Source organism: Lycium ferocissimum, chromosome 10, assembly GCF_029784015.1.
Source record: "Lycium ferocissimum isolate CSIRO_LF1 chromosome 10, AGI_CSIRO_Lferr_CH_V1, whole genome shotgun sequence".
NCBI lineage: Eukaryota > Viridiplantae > Streptophyta > Magnoliopsida > Solanales > Solanaceae > Lycium > Lycium ferocissimum.
This window is the reverse complement of record NC_081351.1, coordinates 41,034,708-41,052,352: the sequence shown is the minus strand read 5'-3', so window position 1 is coordinate 41,052,352 and position 17,645 is coordinate 41,034,708. Positions and strand designations below refer to the sequence as shown.

General features: G+C 34.7%; 1 protein-coding gene and 1 pseudogene across 4 annotated transcripts in view; both read right to left on the bottom strand.

Moving 5' to 3' along the window:
* The window catches only part of LOC132035441 (uncharacterized), a 39,910-nt gene that overhangs the window by 2,186 nt on the left and 20,079 nt on the right, over positions 1-17,645 (bottom strand). Inside the window, exons 1-3 of one of the 4 annotated variants that reach the window (XM_059425721.1) lie at positions 1,890-2,169; positions 1,662-1,786; positions 5-85 (exon numbers count right to left, since the gene is read on the bottom strand). In XM_059425721.1, the coding sequence (XP_059281704.1) occupies positions 5-85; positions 1,662-1,784 (204 nt within the window). In that variant the 5' untranslated portion in view covers positions 1,785-1,786; positions 1,890-2,169. Of the gene's footprint in view, positions 1-4; positions 86-1,661; positions 1,791-1,889; positions 2,170-17,645 lie in introns of those variants that run through there. The other 3 variants (XM_059425720.1, XM_059425722.1, XM_059425723.1) reach the window with 3 other exon arrangements.
* On the bottom strand, positions 10,456-12,671 carry LOC132035440 (large ribosomal subunit protein uL30w-like; annotated as a pseudogene).

The following is a 17,645-nucleotide window of genomic DNA, read 5'->3' as shown; positions in this document are numbered from 1 at the left end:
GCACCTTTATCAGTTCGGCTATCATTACTGTTTTACTAATGGCCCTGCCCATAGACTTGAGAGCAATTTCTTTAGATCCTTTCTCCTGCAAAAGAGAGCAGGAACTAAAATTGTCAAGCACTAAGCTGACAGAAACATTAGAGCTTAGTTAAATCCTCAGTACTTTATGTCGACTCAATGGAATCGAATATTATATGGTTTACTCTCAAGCTGAGGGCATAGCAAACAAACTAAAACATTGTGGCATGGTAGATACATAGGGAATTTTACACTGTATGCCAATTATGGCAAAATATTTACCCGTTTTAGCCCATCTTTTTTTAATTACCGGCCATACCCAATTTTTTCCTCTTCAATTTTTTACTAGTCTTATACATTATTATACACTTTTATACAACGTGTATACATTGTCTACAGTAGGTGTATAAAGTTGTATATTGTTGTATAAAGGTGAATATTCAAGTTGGGCCATGAAATGTTGGGCTGTAGGTTTGTAATTTAAAATATGGGCTATGAATATGTAATTTTGACCTATAAATTGTTTATAAGTGAAATTTTCCCAGATGTAATGTAGCTAAAAATATATGACATAATACATATGGTGCTATACCCAATAGTCCAATAACATGGAAATTTTTATACTCCCGTTTTATCTTACTTCAGATATATTTCTCATCCTTTCATTGTCCACTCAGTAAAGAACCAAATTTTATCAGCACTTATCTCATACATACTCAAGTAACTCAACCAAAACAAAGGCACTGTAATACTTCTTTCCTACCTGAAATATTTCTACTCTCATAAAAGCTCTTGTTTATTTTAGCCTAGTTTCTCTTTCTTACATTTTTCATTTATCAAAAGATCCACTTTTACCAGAATGGATCCACTTTCATGTAAACCAACAACTAGGATCTCAAAGCAAATAAACCACGCACCATTATTTCAAAAAACAGCCAAAGAAAGATAGAGAATAAAAAGGTAAAAATGGTTGCATTTATAATGTACTTTACAGTTACATCTCTCATTGAGTAATTATTTACTTACAGAACTTTTATAGGCATTTAAGGATATTAATCTAATCCAATTAGAATTCATGATACTCTCTAGTTGTACATAAATAAAGTATTAAAAATTCTATTTACTCTTTCTATTTATGACCATCAGGCCGGGGAGATTCATCGTATATTATCTTAGATTAGTCTAGAAATGACCATCGGCCTGGCAGATTCATCATATATTATTCTTAGACTAGTCTCGCAATGACCATCGGCTGGGCAGATTCATTTTTATTCTTAGATAAGTCTAGCAAACAGCACAATCGTGGCTAGGGAACTATACGAGCAAGCAACCCAAATATTGTAGAAACTTTTGCGATCAATGATCGGACATGCAAACTAGAAATGGTAGAAATGACGTCCACTTTCCAACTTTCGGCCCTATAATTGAAAAAAAAAAAATCCATGTCACGGAGTCAAATTCCAGGGGGGACCTCCATGCATGACAATGGCTATTTTTCAATTACACGAGCTGAAAAGTGACTATTCATGAATTTTATCCCTAGAAAGGTCACCCAAAATTAAACTGCACAGATTGCATAAATGATCATACACATTTACAAAAAATAGCCAAAATGTCAGTATAAAATGAAAATTGTAAAGCACCTGCAGAAGATTGGTAGCATAAGTAATGTAGTTCCTCAATCTGCCTTGTGTTGTTATTCTTATCTCATTTTCCTTTATAGGATTCTCTGCTCTTGGCTTTTGCACTTTCTGATACCTATCCATGACTTTCTAAAAACACAATAGCACACTATTATTTCCCAAAAATCACAACATTCTCAAATCTTGAAAGAATCAGTTATAAAGGAAAAAGTAATATTTAAATCTTACATTAGTGTTAGTTTTTTTTAACACTGTTTTCCTGTGAAGAACACCAGCTCTTGAATTGCACTGTTCTGTTTCTTTTTCCTTTTTTTTTTCTTTTACTTTATTTTTTCTTTTGGTCAAAATATTCAGAAAAATACGGTTAATTGTGGCTAATATGCCCGGCTTAATTATCTGATCTCACCTGATGACTCTGTTTTATGAAATAACCACGTGTTTAAATTCTCTGATTCTTAGCATTGTAATCCTAAACGTTTGATGGAAGTCTTTGGAAAGTAAATCTTTTTTTTTTTTAAAGAAAATATTTACTTTAGATAATTGAGGTACTTGACCAAATTTTTAGGGAAAACAATAAATGTTTTTAGTAGTAGCAGATAGAAGTTGAAAAAGTATTTATTTTTTCCTCTTCAAAATTACTTGTGGAACCTTGATCAAGTAAAATTAATACTCTAATATTGACAAAAAAATGCCTTTTCAAATTTCAATTGATTAGTCAAACACAAATTATTGCTCTTCAAAATTACATTTTTAAAGAACATTTTGACCAATTTTTTTCTTCAAATAAACATAGTTTAAAACCTTGGCCAACAAGCTACGAGTGAGTCCAAGTTTTGGTTTATTGTAATAGGCTGTCGAGTTGTAACCTAATTTGATTATTTTAAAGCGTTTATAATTTTCATTTAATTGGGAAACAATTTCCTTTAAGCTAGAGTTAGTTTGAAGAGGTGAAGGACTTAGAATTAAATTCATCTTCTTTCAAATTAGAGTTAACTTGAAGGGGTTTGCAACAGTCTAGGATTGTTGGGGTTAAGGCTTAGAGTTAAGACTTAGATTACAATTTGCTTCAAGCAAGAATTATTTTGACCGGATAGGTTGTGATTTTTACATTTTTGACTCGGGTGATTTTTCACGTAAAAAATTTGTGTTCTTTACTTTATTCTGCGATTTATAATTTTCTGATCATTTCACAAGTATGATTAAAAAAAAAAAAAACCCAAGTTCGTCAAAACAAAAATTAGGCAAATTTTAGCATAAGATAGCAAAATGTGGCACGACCCAAATTTTTTTTTTTTTTTGTTTGGTTGTTGTTGAACTGAAGATACATTAAATAAAACTGGAAATAAAGTTATTACATTTGTGGTATAGTTCGAAAAGAAGCTATCCCTAAATTGTCTCTGTAGAAAGCAAGTAAAGTAAAGGGCGGGGTCTAGTTATGTTCCAAAAACATGTTTCTTCTTCTTCATGATTCGATGGTCCTTTCCTTTTTGCATACACTGCTAGTTCTTGCGCCACTGCATTTGCCTCCCGGAGAATGTGGTGTATTCTGAGTATCCCCATTTCTTGCAGGAGGAACCTGCAATCATTAACAATATTTATGTAAGGACATGTGGTATTATTGTTAATCAAGTTTACCAATACCTGCGAGTCTATTTCCACAACCAGTGGGAACAGATTTTTTATGAATGCTAATTCCAATCCCTTCAATAGAGCTTGTGTTTCAGCATAGGGTGCTGATTGGCATGAGATATACGATGCATATCCTTCCTTCCATCGTCCAGTAGAGTCTCTGCTGATTCCACCGGTACCTCCTTGTTTGGTGATGGGTCCGTAGGCTCCATCCGTGTTAAGCTTGTAAATGTTTTCAAGGGGTTTGTGCCAATGTACTGCTATTTGCTTATGGGTTGGGTTGTAGTGGTGGTATGGTTCTATGTGGTAGAGTTCTAAGGCAAGGTTGAAGGCCTTATAAGAGTTTATGTTGGACCTTGTGTGTTTGAAGGTGTTATTGTTTCTGTTATTCCATATTGACCACATTATGGATGGCATCAGGAACTCTAGTGGTATTGAGGAGTTGTTAGGCCCTCTGATTTTGTTTTGGGAAAAAGATTTATCTTTTAGCCATGTTGATAAGTGTTCATTTGAAGCAGGGGTGGGGATGGACAATTCAGTCCAAATGGTCTTGTTTTTCACACATTGAAATAATATGTGTTAGATTGTCTCAGATTTTGAGCAATAAGGGCAAAGGTTCGAAGGGATTATGTTTCTGTTGGCTAGTAGCAAGCTATAGGGATTCTCTCATGAAGGAGTAACCAGAGGAAGGATTTTATTTTATCAAGGCATTTAGTTTCCCAGATGCAGGTGTATTCAAACGGTTGGTGTTGGGTGTGTTGGTGGATTTTGTAGGCAAATTGGGTGGTGAATTCCCCATTGGGTGAGTTTAACCAATTCATCACCATCTTATGTCGTATTGATTTGCTAAATAACACCTATATAGTTCACGACAATAAGTTTAGCACAGAGACGGAAGAGTAAATTGGCTATTACTACTCTTTTGTCCGTGATAATATGTTCTTAAACATGTATATATATATTGATAGACAGTGGTAATACATACACAAAGACTTCACAAAATTACAATCCTCTTTCACTTCCCAATAGCAATAAGTCGGACTCAGGCCTCTGTATGTTTGGATGTAAAAGACCAAAAGAAAAAGGAAGGGATACTACATAAATTTGTCCAAGGTGTATTTAGTACCACTCTAAGATGCCACGTCTTGTAGAAAGTGGATTCACTTAATTGATATTTAGGACCCGTCTGGCCATGAGACCATTTACTTTTCTCTGAAATTTTTTTCCATTAAAATTTGAAAAACAGCTAAAATCATATTTTTACTTTCAGATTTGATACATTTGATACATAGCCTTTGTCACCTGCAAGTATTATCTCCAGATAAAATAGTTGATGCAAAGGGCTACACGCTTCATAAGATCAAATTAAACATGCTAAATCCTAATGAAAAATACTACAGTACTCTGTTAATACCCAATTGAAAAAGAGAAACTGTGCAGAATTTCCTTTAATTAAGTGATAAACCTGTATTCAAAATGTAAAATATTATGGAGCCGTTTGATCTTCATTATTTAACACATGCCTCTTCAGAGACTACGAATCCAAAATTAGGTTAAAGTCAGTAATGTAATTGGAAATTTGGCACCACATGAACTTTTCGCAGTGGAATTTACTGCAAATATTTGCAACGACTTACTTTTGTTATTGCCACCAACATTTAATGGAGTATATGGTAACAAAAGATGTTCACAAATGGCAAAGACTCTCTTTTTTAGTAGTGATGTTACTTCCAGGTCATAGTGTCCCATTCATTAGAATGCAAGTTTTCGAAATTTTAATTGATTGCATTATAAAAATTTAAAAAGTTAAAAATTGATTGCATTATTTTAGATGTCAGGTCAACCCATGCAAGACTTAATTTTTAAACAATATAGCAAGTTGGATGTCTATCTACATGCGTATATATAGTCCTCCTTTCTGAGTAGTCCAAGTTCAATCGAAGGGGTCTATAAATTATGACCTTGAAAAGCAATTAGATATTCACACAAGAACTTGACAAAGCTTGAAGTAATTTACCTACTATGGCATCGTTTAATTTTGGTGTGGTCTTCATTGTTCTTCTCATGGCAACCACTAGTTAATACTCATCTCTCTTTATCTTTATATTGGGGATTGTTATGCTTGTCAATATGTATGTGGTTATATGTGTGACTAAGTAAAATTTCAATATGCACGGAAATTTATGTTTTTATATATGCGCGTCGACTGAATGTTTTTTTTTCCCCATCATATTATACAAATTATAACTTGATTTTGTAATTGTGATTGTGAATTTTTCAGTTGATGTAACATCGTTCAAAAAGACAGACGTAAAGGCTGTAAAAAGTGCAGCACGTCCGTAGCATTTCTCATTCGTTTATATTAATAGCACAAACCTCATATTGTAACTTAAATAATAGGATCTGCAGAACCATTTCTTCTTTGTTTATATTTTAAAAAAAGTAAAACTTACACAAATAACTACCTTTTAACAGCTTCTAACAAGTTATAGCTATAAGTTGAAGATTTACAATTCATATTTTTTTTTTATTTACCATTGTATCTCGCGTTTTTGAAATACAGTGAAATACAACGAAAATACAGCGAAATACGTGACTGTTGAATAAAAAAAAGGCTATATTTATGGCAATAATTTTTTTTTTCAAATTATATGGTAATTTGTATTAATGGTTCCATGATTCACGCAAACCTCATGATGTTCCATTACAGTTAACGTCTCTCTATCAAAATCACTCCATTCAAAAGTTTTTGCTGGTTTTTGTTGTATTCGGTTGTATTTCGCGTTTTTGAAATACACGAAAATACAAAATTTGGCGAGTAAAAATAATTTGTATTTATGGAACATATTCTCTTCTTTCATTTTAAATGGTAAGTCAAATTAAATCAACCATATATTACGCATAACGGCTGAAGTTCCATAACAACCCACGTTTCTCTCTCCAAATTATTCCATTCCAAACTTTTAGAAATACTTCCAAATACAGAAAAATATACACTGGAATACAATGAAATATGGTTAATTTTTTAAGAAATATAAAATTGTAGTATGCGTATATACAATGGAATACAATGAAATGTATCAGAAACTGTTTCGTAAATAAGAAATACATTGAAATATAGCGAAATATACTGAAACAGTACATTGAAATATATTGAAACAGTACATTGAAATATAGCAAAATATACTGAAACACCACAACCACAAACCCTACTGAACCACCACAACAACTGGAAAAACCCTCCTCCTTCCTCCGCCGCCTTTCTTCCAATCCACCATCCTGCTTCACTCCAAAAAACCTACCGAACCACCATAACAAACTAGAAAAAAACAACTCCTTACTTCGCCGCCTTTCTTCGATTCACCACCGTCCTCCTCCACTCCAAAAACCATACCGAGCCACTACCAAAAATCATTAATACATGAAGCATATGGAGTTCAGATCTGAAGAACTAGAACCTTAAGTTTTTTTTCGAGTTTAGAGATGGAGATGGTAGTAATAGTAGTGGGGGTGGTGGTAGCTCCAGTGAAACCCACTGCTCCCTCTTTTTCAGATCTGAGCGTATTCTCAGATTTGGCGTCATTCCACCACCGTCGCTGCCACCTCATCATCATCAATAACAGGAGCAATGGCAGTGGCATCGACGGCTTTAGCAGCCGGAGTAAAGCCATGATTGTTATTCGACTAGGAAGCAGCAACAACTTGTGCAACAACGATGTTGCTACAGTTTCTACGAGCTTTAACGCTCAGTTGCCTCACGAAGTTTGGCTGAAGGAGAAGAGAGGCCGGAGATAGAGAAAGGGAGGGAGAGAGGCGGCAGTGAGGGGAAGGGGAGAGAGGAGAGAGAATTTTTTTTAGGATTTGGAGAAGATGATAAATCTTAAATGTGTAGTGAGGGAGAATAGAGAGGTACATGTATTTCAGAAGTTATTGAACCAGTTATGAAATGTAATTTTGAAAAAATAAAGCTACAAAAATTAAATAAAAAATAAGGTAGTTATTATTCATAAATAAGTCTTAGAGGTAGCTATGACAAGTAAATTTTCCTTAAAAAATGGCAAGTTTAGTTTTGCAAAGGTTAAGCATATTTGCTATTTGTGTGTGTTGATCTAAGATTTTATACTGATGTTAATAAGTTGAGCACTGGTTAATTAAAAAAAAAAAAAAAGTGCACTGGTTAATACGTGGGCTAAGTTACCCACTAGTTATTTATGCTGATGTTAATTTGTGCCTCAATCAACTTACACAAGGTATGTCAGGCACAACCTAAAATGTATGTTGATATTATTTTACATCTCACACAATTAACACAAATTGTATGAGGCTTTTTCTCTTTAATGCAAATGTCTTCTTCGAAAGTTATGGAAGAAAAGTACTGTACTTTAATTAACTGATTTCGTTATATTATTGAGGGGAGGTCAGCCCAGAGAAGGCCTGAACATAAAGAGACGAATAATAAGCTTCAAGGAATTCTTTATTTATTTATTTTTTTAAAAAAAGGATAGCCCATGCTAGAGTGCAAAAGGTCTATAAATTAAACATGACCTTTGAAACTATATTGAGATGCTCACATAAAGATATTCATAAAGCTTAAAGTATTTTACTATAGTGTAACATTTAACCTTGGTTCTGTCTTCACTATTCTTATCATGGCAACCAGGGGCGGAGCCAAAACATTTAATAAGGGGGTTCAAGAAAAAGGGACTGGATGAAAAAGGATTAAAAAAGTGAAACCTGCAACCATGGCTTTAATAGTAGGCGCCTCAGCTGCTGAGCTAAGTTCTCCATTTTGTTAAGGGAATGCAACACTAATATTTATACATGAATAAAAAAATTGACCCCATATATAGTGCAATTTTCTGACGAAGGGGGTTTGATTGACACCTGTTGCACCCCTGTAGTTCCGCTTCTTAAAATCATAACAACATTATTGTGCTTGTATGTCGGTAGGCTCTAGACATGTGATTGTGTACATATTTCATATGCATGCATGTTTTTCATATTATATATTATAGGCTAAAGTCATCGATAGACCCCTGAGCTTGTCCTGAATTTTTATTTAGACCCCCCAACTGAGACGTTGACCATCTGTACCCTCGAACATAAGTTAACTGTGCCATTTGAACACAGTCCAGATCAAGTGTGGTGCGTGAGCTACACTTACTGTGACATGGAAAAATAGACCAATAAAATTAAGCCATGTCAACAAAAAAAATTAATTTTAAGAAAAATTAATTTTAAAATATATTTAAATAATTTAAAAAAAATCTGAAAAACCCAACCCATCCTCTCCGACCTGAAAACCTAGCCCACTTCGCCGCCTCCGCCGCTGCCCCCGCAGCCAGCACTGCCGCCGCCGCCTCAAAATCTATTTAAATAATTAAAAAAAGGTCCCGTTTTTTGTCGGAGATTTGTTTAAATAGATTTTGAAGTGGAGCGGCGGCGGCGGCAGCGGCAACAGTGGAGGCAGCGGCGGCGGCGAAGTGGGCTATCGGAGAGTATGGGTTGGGTTTTTCAGTTTTTTTTTTAAATTATTTAAATAGATTTTAAAATAGAGTTTTTCTTAAAATTAATTTTTAATGATTAAAAATTTAAAAAAAGAAAAAATTTGGTCTCTCACGCTCCGTTTAAAGCAGTGTACTGCACGCATGTGCCAAGCTGGCACGATGTATTCAAATGGCACAGTTTAGCTTATATTCGACGGTCCAGATAGTCAACGTCTCAGTTAGGGAGTCTAAATAAAAAATCAGGACAAGTTCAGAGTCTATCTATGAGTTTAGCCAATATTATAACACAATCATAACTTGATGTTGGTTATTATTATGGTGAATTATTTCAGTAGATATGACGTGGTTTTCAAAGACGCAAGTGACTGCAGCACGCTATGCTGATCCTACTCTATTAGGACTCAAAAGGATGCTCCCTCAACTTAATGATATTTTTACTTGTGGGAGACCTTGTAGTTATGATAGTGATTGCAGTGATTATTTCACTTGTTGTAGCTGTAAGTATGAGGATTGGGATCCCACTCTTTACCGGTAGCTAAAGATCTCTGTTATACCTAAGTGGTTATGTTTGATTTCAGTATTTGTTTCTTATTCTTGCCTTATTTGTACGGATAATAAAGAAATTCATGTGAATGACTTTTATTCAGCTCCGAGTTCTGGTTTAGCTTAGCTTTAATTTCATTACATGTATAATTTAGCTACCCAGATCTAAATACGAACGTACAATATGTGTGATCTATGTCAGGTTCCCTTTTCTGTTCTTTATTTATTTATAACCATTTTACCTCCCCGCCGCCACACACACTTTCTCCAACGTAATACTCTTCTCAGACTAGCTACGAAGGAATGTATATTTCTTTTTAATGTGTTTGTAAGAAATGTTTCTAGAAGTAGATACAAAAATACCAGGTAGTAGTGACGGAAGCCAAAATTTAATTAGAAGGTTGATCATCTACTCAACTCCAGATGTATGGCTTGTTTATAGTGCTTGTATAATTCATCATACATTGAGCAAACCTCCCCAGTTAATTAAGAATGTACTGTTTATTGCCCTCTTTATGTAGCTCTTTGCCTTTTTGGTTAATTATCCTTTCTTATCCTGAAGAAGTTATAAGCCTGCAATTTATCTACTCCTCCATCCTATATTTCTTGTCCACAATACTAAAAATATTTATTCCTTTTATTCCAAATTACTTGTCAATTTACAAAATTAAGGTAAAATTAATTAAGTTTTTCCATCTTACCCTTAATATTAAGTGCAACATCTGTCTTTATTTTCAGAAGATACAGAGAGGTAAACCATGGAGCTGTCAACCATGGAGAACCATCTGTCTTTAATATGAAGCAAAACGTAAACAATGGAGAATAAGTTAACAAAGTAGGTATTCCAGATTTTGGGCTGTCAACATTTTTTCATCCAGAACAAAGCATGCCCTTAACTAGCAAAGATATAAAAACATGAAATAGTCAAGTCATTATAGCATATAGCTTCCCATCAACTGCCAAGACATAGCAAGTTCAGTTTCAAAAAGATAATTCAACTCCCAAGACATAGCAAGTTCAGTTTCAAAAAGAAATATCCCATCAACTCCCAAGACATAGAAACTTCAGTTTCAAAAAACAAAATCAACTCCCTAGATATATAGCTATTACACAGTTTAGTTCATCCTCCTGATGAGGTAATTGATGTGATTCTCATGATTTCCAGCATCACCGCCTTCAACATAGTGATTTGTTTTATGTTTGAGTCCACCAAGAGGTGCCTTGAGCTGGAATGGCCACAGGAAGTTGTTTTGCCTCCTTGAAATGGGGTCCAACAGTCATAATCTCATGGACAAGGTCTTCTATGCAAATGATTCCATGCTTGCCCAAAACCTGCAAATATAGGTGCATTCTGATCAAAGCACAGCAAAGACATCAAGTAAACTCAAAATTTAACAACTTAAAGATATGTTTGACAACAACCTGCTCAATGATGGAATTAACCTGCTCAATGATGGAATTGTCCGTCAAAGCAATTCTCTGTTTGTCCACCTTACCATAGCCTCGGTTGTAGATCAGGTTAGGGTAGCTGGGAAGATTAAAGAACAGTTAGTAACAGAGGAGAGACTTCAAGGCAAAAATCAACCCCAACAATTTGAAAATTAATAATACCCCTATGTAACGTAGGGCTCAACCCCATGCAGCATGTTCATGATTGCCTTGTTAACTTTCAGGAAGACACCATTGAGGATCTGGCACATAGCAAAGAGTACTTATAGTCAGAAGCAGGAGGTAACAAACAAAACTAAAATTAAATCACTAACCTCTTACTATCATTAAACAACTTATATCAGAGGAAATTACCTGTTGCAATCTAAGAAGCTGCAGAATCTTTTGCGTCTTGGGACTCACTGCATTAATCCTAAAATTTAAAACGACAGTCAATAATTACTTTATTCATCAAATTCAGCAGACTCTGTCTCACAACCAAAGCACCTAGGAGGGTGAGCTAACTCAAGAACAAATCACTCCTAAAAATAGAGGCAGTCTATGGAGTAGAGTATATTCCAATTTCCAGATATCTGCCCCCAAATTGGGAGCTAACTCAACTCAGTAGCTACATAAAAAATAGCAATAATGCCTGGAAGAGTCTGATAATGGGTTGGAAGGAATGCAAAGAAAGACTAAAATGGGTGGTTGGAAGGGACAGTCAACCTAGCCTATGTATGATCACTGGGTGACATAAAATGCTAAAGGAACAACTTACTGGACCCTTACATGCAGATGATGTGAACCTGAAGGTTAGTCACATTTTAACACATAATGGCTCCATTAGAGAAAACCTATCCTTCCTACTCCCTTCTGAAGTCCAACTCGCTATTCGTATTATGCATATCAACTCAAATCTAGAAGATTCCAACATCTCGGAACCATCTGGAGATGCTACATTCAATACAAAATCTGCCTATATCTCCTTGCTCAAAATGAACACCAACAAACACAATGATCAAGACTATAATTGGATTTGGAACATAAACGCACCGAATAAGATCAAATATTTTATATGGTGCAGCTGGAACTGAATATGTTAAAACATTAGAGAATTCCTACTCTGTACAAAAAGAATGTAACTGAAGTAACAATCTAGAAAGCTAACCAGTGGGAGAGTATGTTCAGAATTATGGGGAGTAATAAGCAATTTTCCAGACAGATTGGTGCAGCTGGAACTGAATAATAAATTCAGGAGTACAACTAGAAATGAATAAATTGTTACAAAATCCAGATTCTGAAAGTAGTATTAGCTCAAATATTCTTTCCACTACAAACTTTCATGAAATGTTGTTTTTCTTTATAACACTACTAAAATCAGCATTTACACCAATTACTCCAAATATGGAAGTAAATGATGTCAATGTTTCAGTAAATGACCCTCTCTCTACATATTTAAGTATATTTTCTAGCAAAACAAAGTAAATATTCAGTAGATAAACATACAGCAACATCATAGGAATAGTTATCCATTCTTACCCACCGATTCTGATGATAAAGAGCAACTTTGGCTCTGGCTCAACATGAAATCCTCCCTCCAATCGGGCCTCCCACTTCAAGCGGACAGTCTCCCTCTCCTAAACACAAAATACAGCTGTTAGGTAATAGAGAAAATCATAAATGTTTTAATCACGAAATTGAGCTCATAGTTGCCCTAGTTACCTGGTCCTCATACTCCTTAGCATACTGCTTAGCCCTGTTATAGATCAGTTGGCATTTCTCAGCCTTCTTTTTCTTGGCAGCTTCGAGCTCTTTCTTCTCCGCAAGAGCCCACTCTTCCATTCCTTCTTAGCTTCTTCAACACAGACTCGGGGGGAACTGGTATAGCTCTTTTCTTCACCATTACAGGATTTGGAACTGGTAAAGGTCCCTCACCCAGGTTTCTGTAGGGTAAATACACTGATTAAGCTTATGGTTGAATTTGAAATCATACAATTGGGTTAGAATCAAATATCACCCACTCTTCTGGCTACTGCATAGTTATTTTTATAATTAAGCTGATCTCCTATACAATAAGTGTTGCAAGAGGAAGCGGGTGGCAGCATTTGGGAGTCTATGTCAATCTTGGTTCATATTATCCGGTTGCAATCCCAGTAGCCGTATGTATTATTGGGTTTGTTTCTCCATTTAAAAAGGAAGGGACTTTGGATTGGACTAAATGCAGGATCAATAGTGCAATCCCTTCTGTTTTTCCTGATAACATACATGCCTCACGGTTTGGCAATAGCAGGTTCTCACTCAACAAAAGTATTTTCATTTTGTCAAGATAGCATCAGTGAGGATGACTTTCGTTGTAAATGACCTAATTTATGTATTGTTTGCATTACAGGTATCAATTTCTAGGGAAAGAATATTTCATGCAAGAGCTACTAAGGAGTGCGAGAGCTGACTGGCCAAGTGAAAACCAAAAATTCTGATATCCTCAGCATTTTTAGTTTACCTTGGCAAAGATCATCATCGATCGTAAACAAATTTGATTAGATTCTTGCTCGAATTCAGGAAGACAGATAAATTATGTAAAATGGGGGTTGATGAAGAGGTTCATTGGGATTCACAGAAATATATAATTGAGAAAGCGACTAAAAGAAGGAATTATTGCCTTATTTATATGATCTTGATCATCTCATGAGCTATTAACGTCCATTTCTTTAACTAATTAGGATATCGTTTTCAGTGTTAGATCTCTTTGTCTATTGTTAAATTCAGCTAAAGGTAACCAACAGAAGACTAGTAGACAACAAAAGACTAGTAGACAACAAGATATATTAAGTGATATGATCTTAGCTAGCTACTCAGTATTAATCAAGTCCAACCTGTATTCATCAGTCATATCATCTTAATAAAAGAGGTCTAAGCATAAAAATTAAAAATAGTGTACTCACAGTGTGATACCATACTCGGGCTGAAATGTAGGATCAACGGGTAAAATGTGGTGCGACTTGACGTCGATTACAAACCAAACACCGTATTAATTTTATAAATGAATAATTTACCTTCTAACTAGCTACCAAATATGGTATTGCTTACACATAATTCAATACATGAATAACTTATGTTCCCAATAAGTAGTAACCAAACGATCCAAACTAATGTTATGTCTTTAAACTAGACCAAATTAATTAGCTTATTTTAGTTGAATTTCTTTTTATTAATGCCCTTTAGCTTCTATGTATTATGAAGAACTTTTATTGCTCTCAATTTTTTTGTTAAATTTTGCAAGGATTTGAATATTTAAAAAAAAAAAAGAAGTCAATTTCAGTTCATCTAACTTTTGATAAACGATAAAATTGCATAATAAAGTTTTTTGAATTTGTTATGTTATTAGCCTAAACTTTACTATATGAGTATTTTTTCAGAGAAAAGGATCGAAGAGCAAGATATATGCAGAAATATTTTTTACGTAGTTAGTTTTGTTTTACTTCATAGTACTACTTCTTGAAGTATATTTGTTTGAAACAAAGAGAAGAGGCAAAAAGAAAGCAAACCCTTCACCCTACCTAGTATCCTATATGTCGGTTATACAGAGGAAAGGATATTCAGTTCTTGGACCAGGGGCTGGCCACAATGTGATTTCACTACTCACGCGCCCCAATATTACCATTATCAGCATAGCAAAACTGTGCTCCATTTTGTTTCTTATCCATAAGGTCAACACCTGGTTAATGTACTATTTGTCCGCGATATCTTTTAGCAAATTATTTTAAACCAAATATATGCAAGAAAACGATACATCTGGTCATATAAAAGAACCCACATTTTTTTTTTCTTTTTTGTAGTTTTATAATGACAAAGTTCTCGTAGAAAAACCCTCTTAATTAGTTAGAGAAGATAAATTAATATTTATTTTGAATATTCATTACTGATTTACTATTTACATATATGTATGTCACGATTCAATTTGTCTAAACCATGATGATACTTAACCCAAACGGATAAGCGAACCAAATAGCGTACGTCTCATCAAAAAATAACCCCGAAGACCTAAATAAGTCTAAAAGCAAGTAATTCCTTAAACCATGAGAATAAATTTAGAAGAAACTCGAAGACGCTGTGAAATAGTCTGAACAGTTCACCACGACATTCTCCAAGCACTCTTAAGTTTGCTCCCGGGCCCCACTGCTACCACGTCAATATCTGCGCATACAGTGTAACAAATGTAGTATGAACGCACCAATATGTCTTCATCCGAAAACTGGCATTTATATTTGCAACCAGCCTTTATCGCGATCTCGAAGAGCAATCTGGCGGAATCTTGCGGGAACACGACCGCAAAGCACAACAAGCTAAGCTTGCGCGATCGTGACTCGGTGCATTGCGAAGCACTATAATGCACTAGAGAAAAAAAAAATCTGCAATAGTTGAAATGTGATGTCCTGTCCGAAATTAATCCGAGCCCCTCAAATCACAATTGTAATCATACATACAAGTCCCAAAACATCACCTGAACCTATAGTAAGTCTCAAATGAAGGAACGAGTGCCAAAACTCAAAACGAAGGGTTGAGTTGTCACGTTCAACAATTTTACGTAATGTATTTAACATTTAATTATAACGTGACCTATTTTATAATCAGGGACAAACACTTATAGCTTGAATTTAAGAAAGATGTAGTAGCCTTTAGCTTTTTGAATTATGATAAAGTTTTTAAGTAGTACAACTTAAGAGAGGAATTATTTTCTATATAGTAGGAGTAACGAGGAATTGAGAAAATATGAAAAGATAAAGAAAAGATAGAGAGCGTGTAGTGTAGTCTAGTAAAACAAATGCTAGTAAAATACACAAATACACCCTTTATTTCCTTTTTGGCACAACACCGTAGTATTTGCTTTTGCAATAAGTTATATATAGCGCTCTATTTGCTCTCACTTTCTGTTCATTTTAAAAAAGCACAGTGCCTTTTTCATCCCTTTCCATGGCTTCCGAAAGTTCAAAATCTAAACTTAAGGCTCCAAGGGCTACCGAAGACAAGTCTTCCTCTCTTCCAATAGCTAAGCCTTCACCGGTTATTTGCCTCTACGGTGATCAGTGTTATAAAAGGCAGTTTCAAGAGCAAAACGCCTTGGGGCTCACGTGCGGGGCTTAGTTCCTGTGAGGCTTACGCCTTAAGCGCCCGACTGTACGCCCTAAACATGCCTAACGCCCAACGCTCGGGGCTCGCTTAATAGTTCTTACACAAATTATATGTTAAATTCCTTAATTAAAATTATTAACCCTCATAATTCTTTAACAAATGAATGATACTTAATAGTTTTTGATATTGAGTGTAACTCAAATAACAAGTCGTAGTATTGCATATTTACTATTGAGAACATCGTGAGGGTGAATATCACTTGATATTTGTTTTAAAAATACATAGCCATTTGTACATTTTCACTTGTCATTGGTCTTTTGTCCTATGCATCAAAATTATCATATATTATTTCGCTATTTGAAAGTAATTTTAATTTTATTCATGAAGGAATTACGTTTTAATTATAATACTGATAAAGTTTATTGATATAAAATGAATAGTATGATAGTAATATTGTTTTAAGAAATTGTGATTTTTTCATTATTTGAAAGTGAAGATGTTAGAGTTGATTTGTGTTCCATAATAGCTTTTATTTCATTGTATTGTTTATAAATGTAAAATTATGTTACATATAATTACAAGTTGTAAGCAGGGGTGACTCAAGGGTGAGACTATTAAAGCTTTTGTTTTAGGCCCTCAAACTTTTGAGGCCCCAAAAAATTTTACCAATGAATTTTATGGTTTAAGTTTCTCTTAGATAATATTGAAGATTATAAAACAAGTACAAAATATATATAACAAAAGAAAGAAAAAACACTATCTAAGTTTTAAGAGCAATATTTTAAAACTTTGAAGTAAACTACTCAAATCTTCATATTATTAAATAAAGTTTTTACAATAACATCCTAGGTAATGACTTTAAAACACATGGCTAATATCTTATTGACTTGAATTGATCCTCACTAATATAAATACTAATGTTACTACATGTCATTTATTTACAGTTTTCTTTTATTCTTTATGTAATTTACCTATTTAAAAATATTTATTAATTATATATTTTATGAAATACTAAAAATTAATACCCATTGGGCTTACGCCCCGTGCCTCGGGGCTTTCGCCTCGCCAAGGCAAATGTAAAACGCCCTGCTTTACGCCCCCGCCTTTTAAAACACTGACGGTGATAGTCCTTTTTTTTTTTTTGTTTTTTTAAATGAAGACAAGGATATGTGGTTTTCATTTGAATACGAGTCCTTGTCAGAAAATATTTCTCTTAAGGCGACGAATATGTCGTTTAAATGTGTGTCCTCGCCAAAGAGTATTTTGTTTGACATGACTAGTTGGGCTGTAATGGATGATGAACTGTATGAGATTGGCTCATTCAATGAAAGCAAGTCACTCGAGATATCAAGGGGAGTGTCGATGGTGACCTGTAGACTGTTTGGGTACTTCACAACGACTAGACATGCAACTTCTAGTTTTCCAAAGGGCACATAAGAAACAAGTATAAGTTTACCGGTACCCATGTCAACAGAATTGGCATTGAACCATCACCACCGTCAGCCAAGGTCTCCTTCCAATGCCGTGTATCTTTCCATAACTCATTTTTAAGACCTCTAGAGAAAAACCACCTTTTCTTAACAATATCAAACCCGTAGATGCGCATGGTAAGATCGTCCACCCAGTACAATGTCCTGTCATTTACCAACGGCCTACAACATACGATAGCCATAAATAGTGAGCAAATGCTTATGTGATAAAGACGTTTGAGTACTTTTGGAGGACGATCGAGTAGAACCCAGAGCCA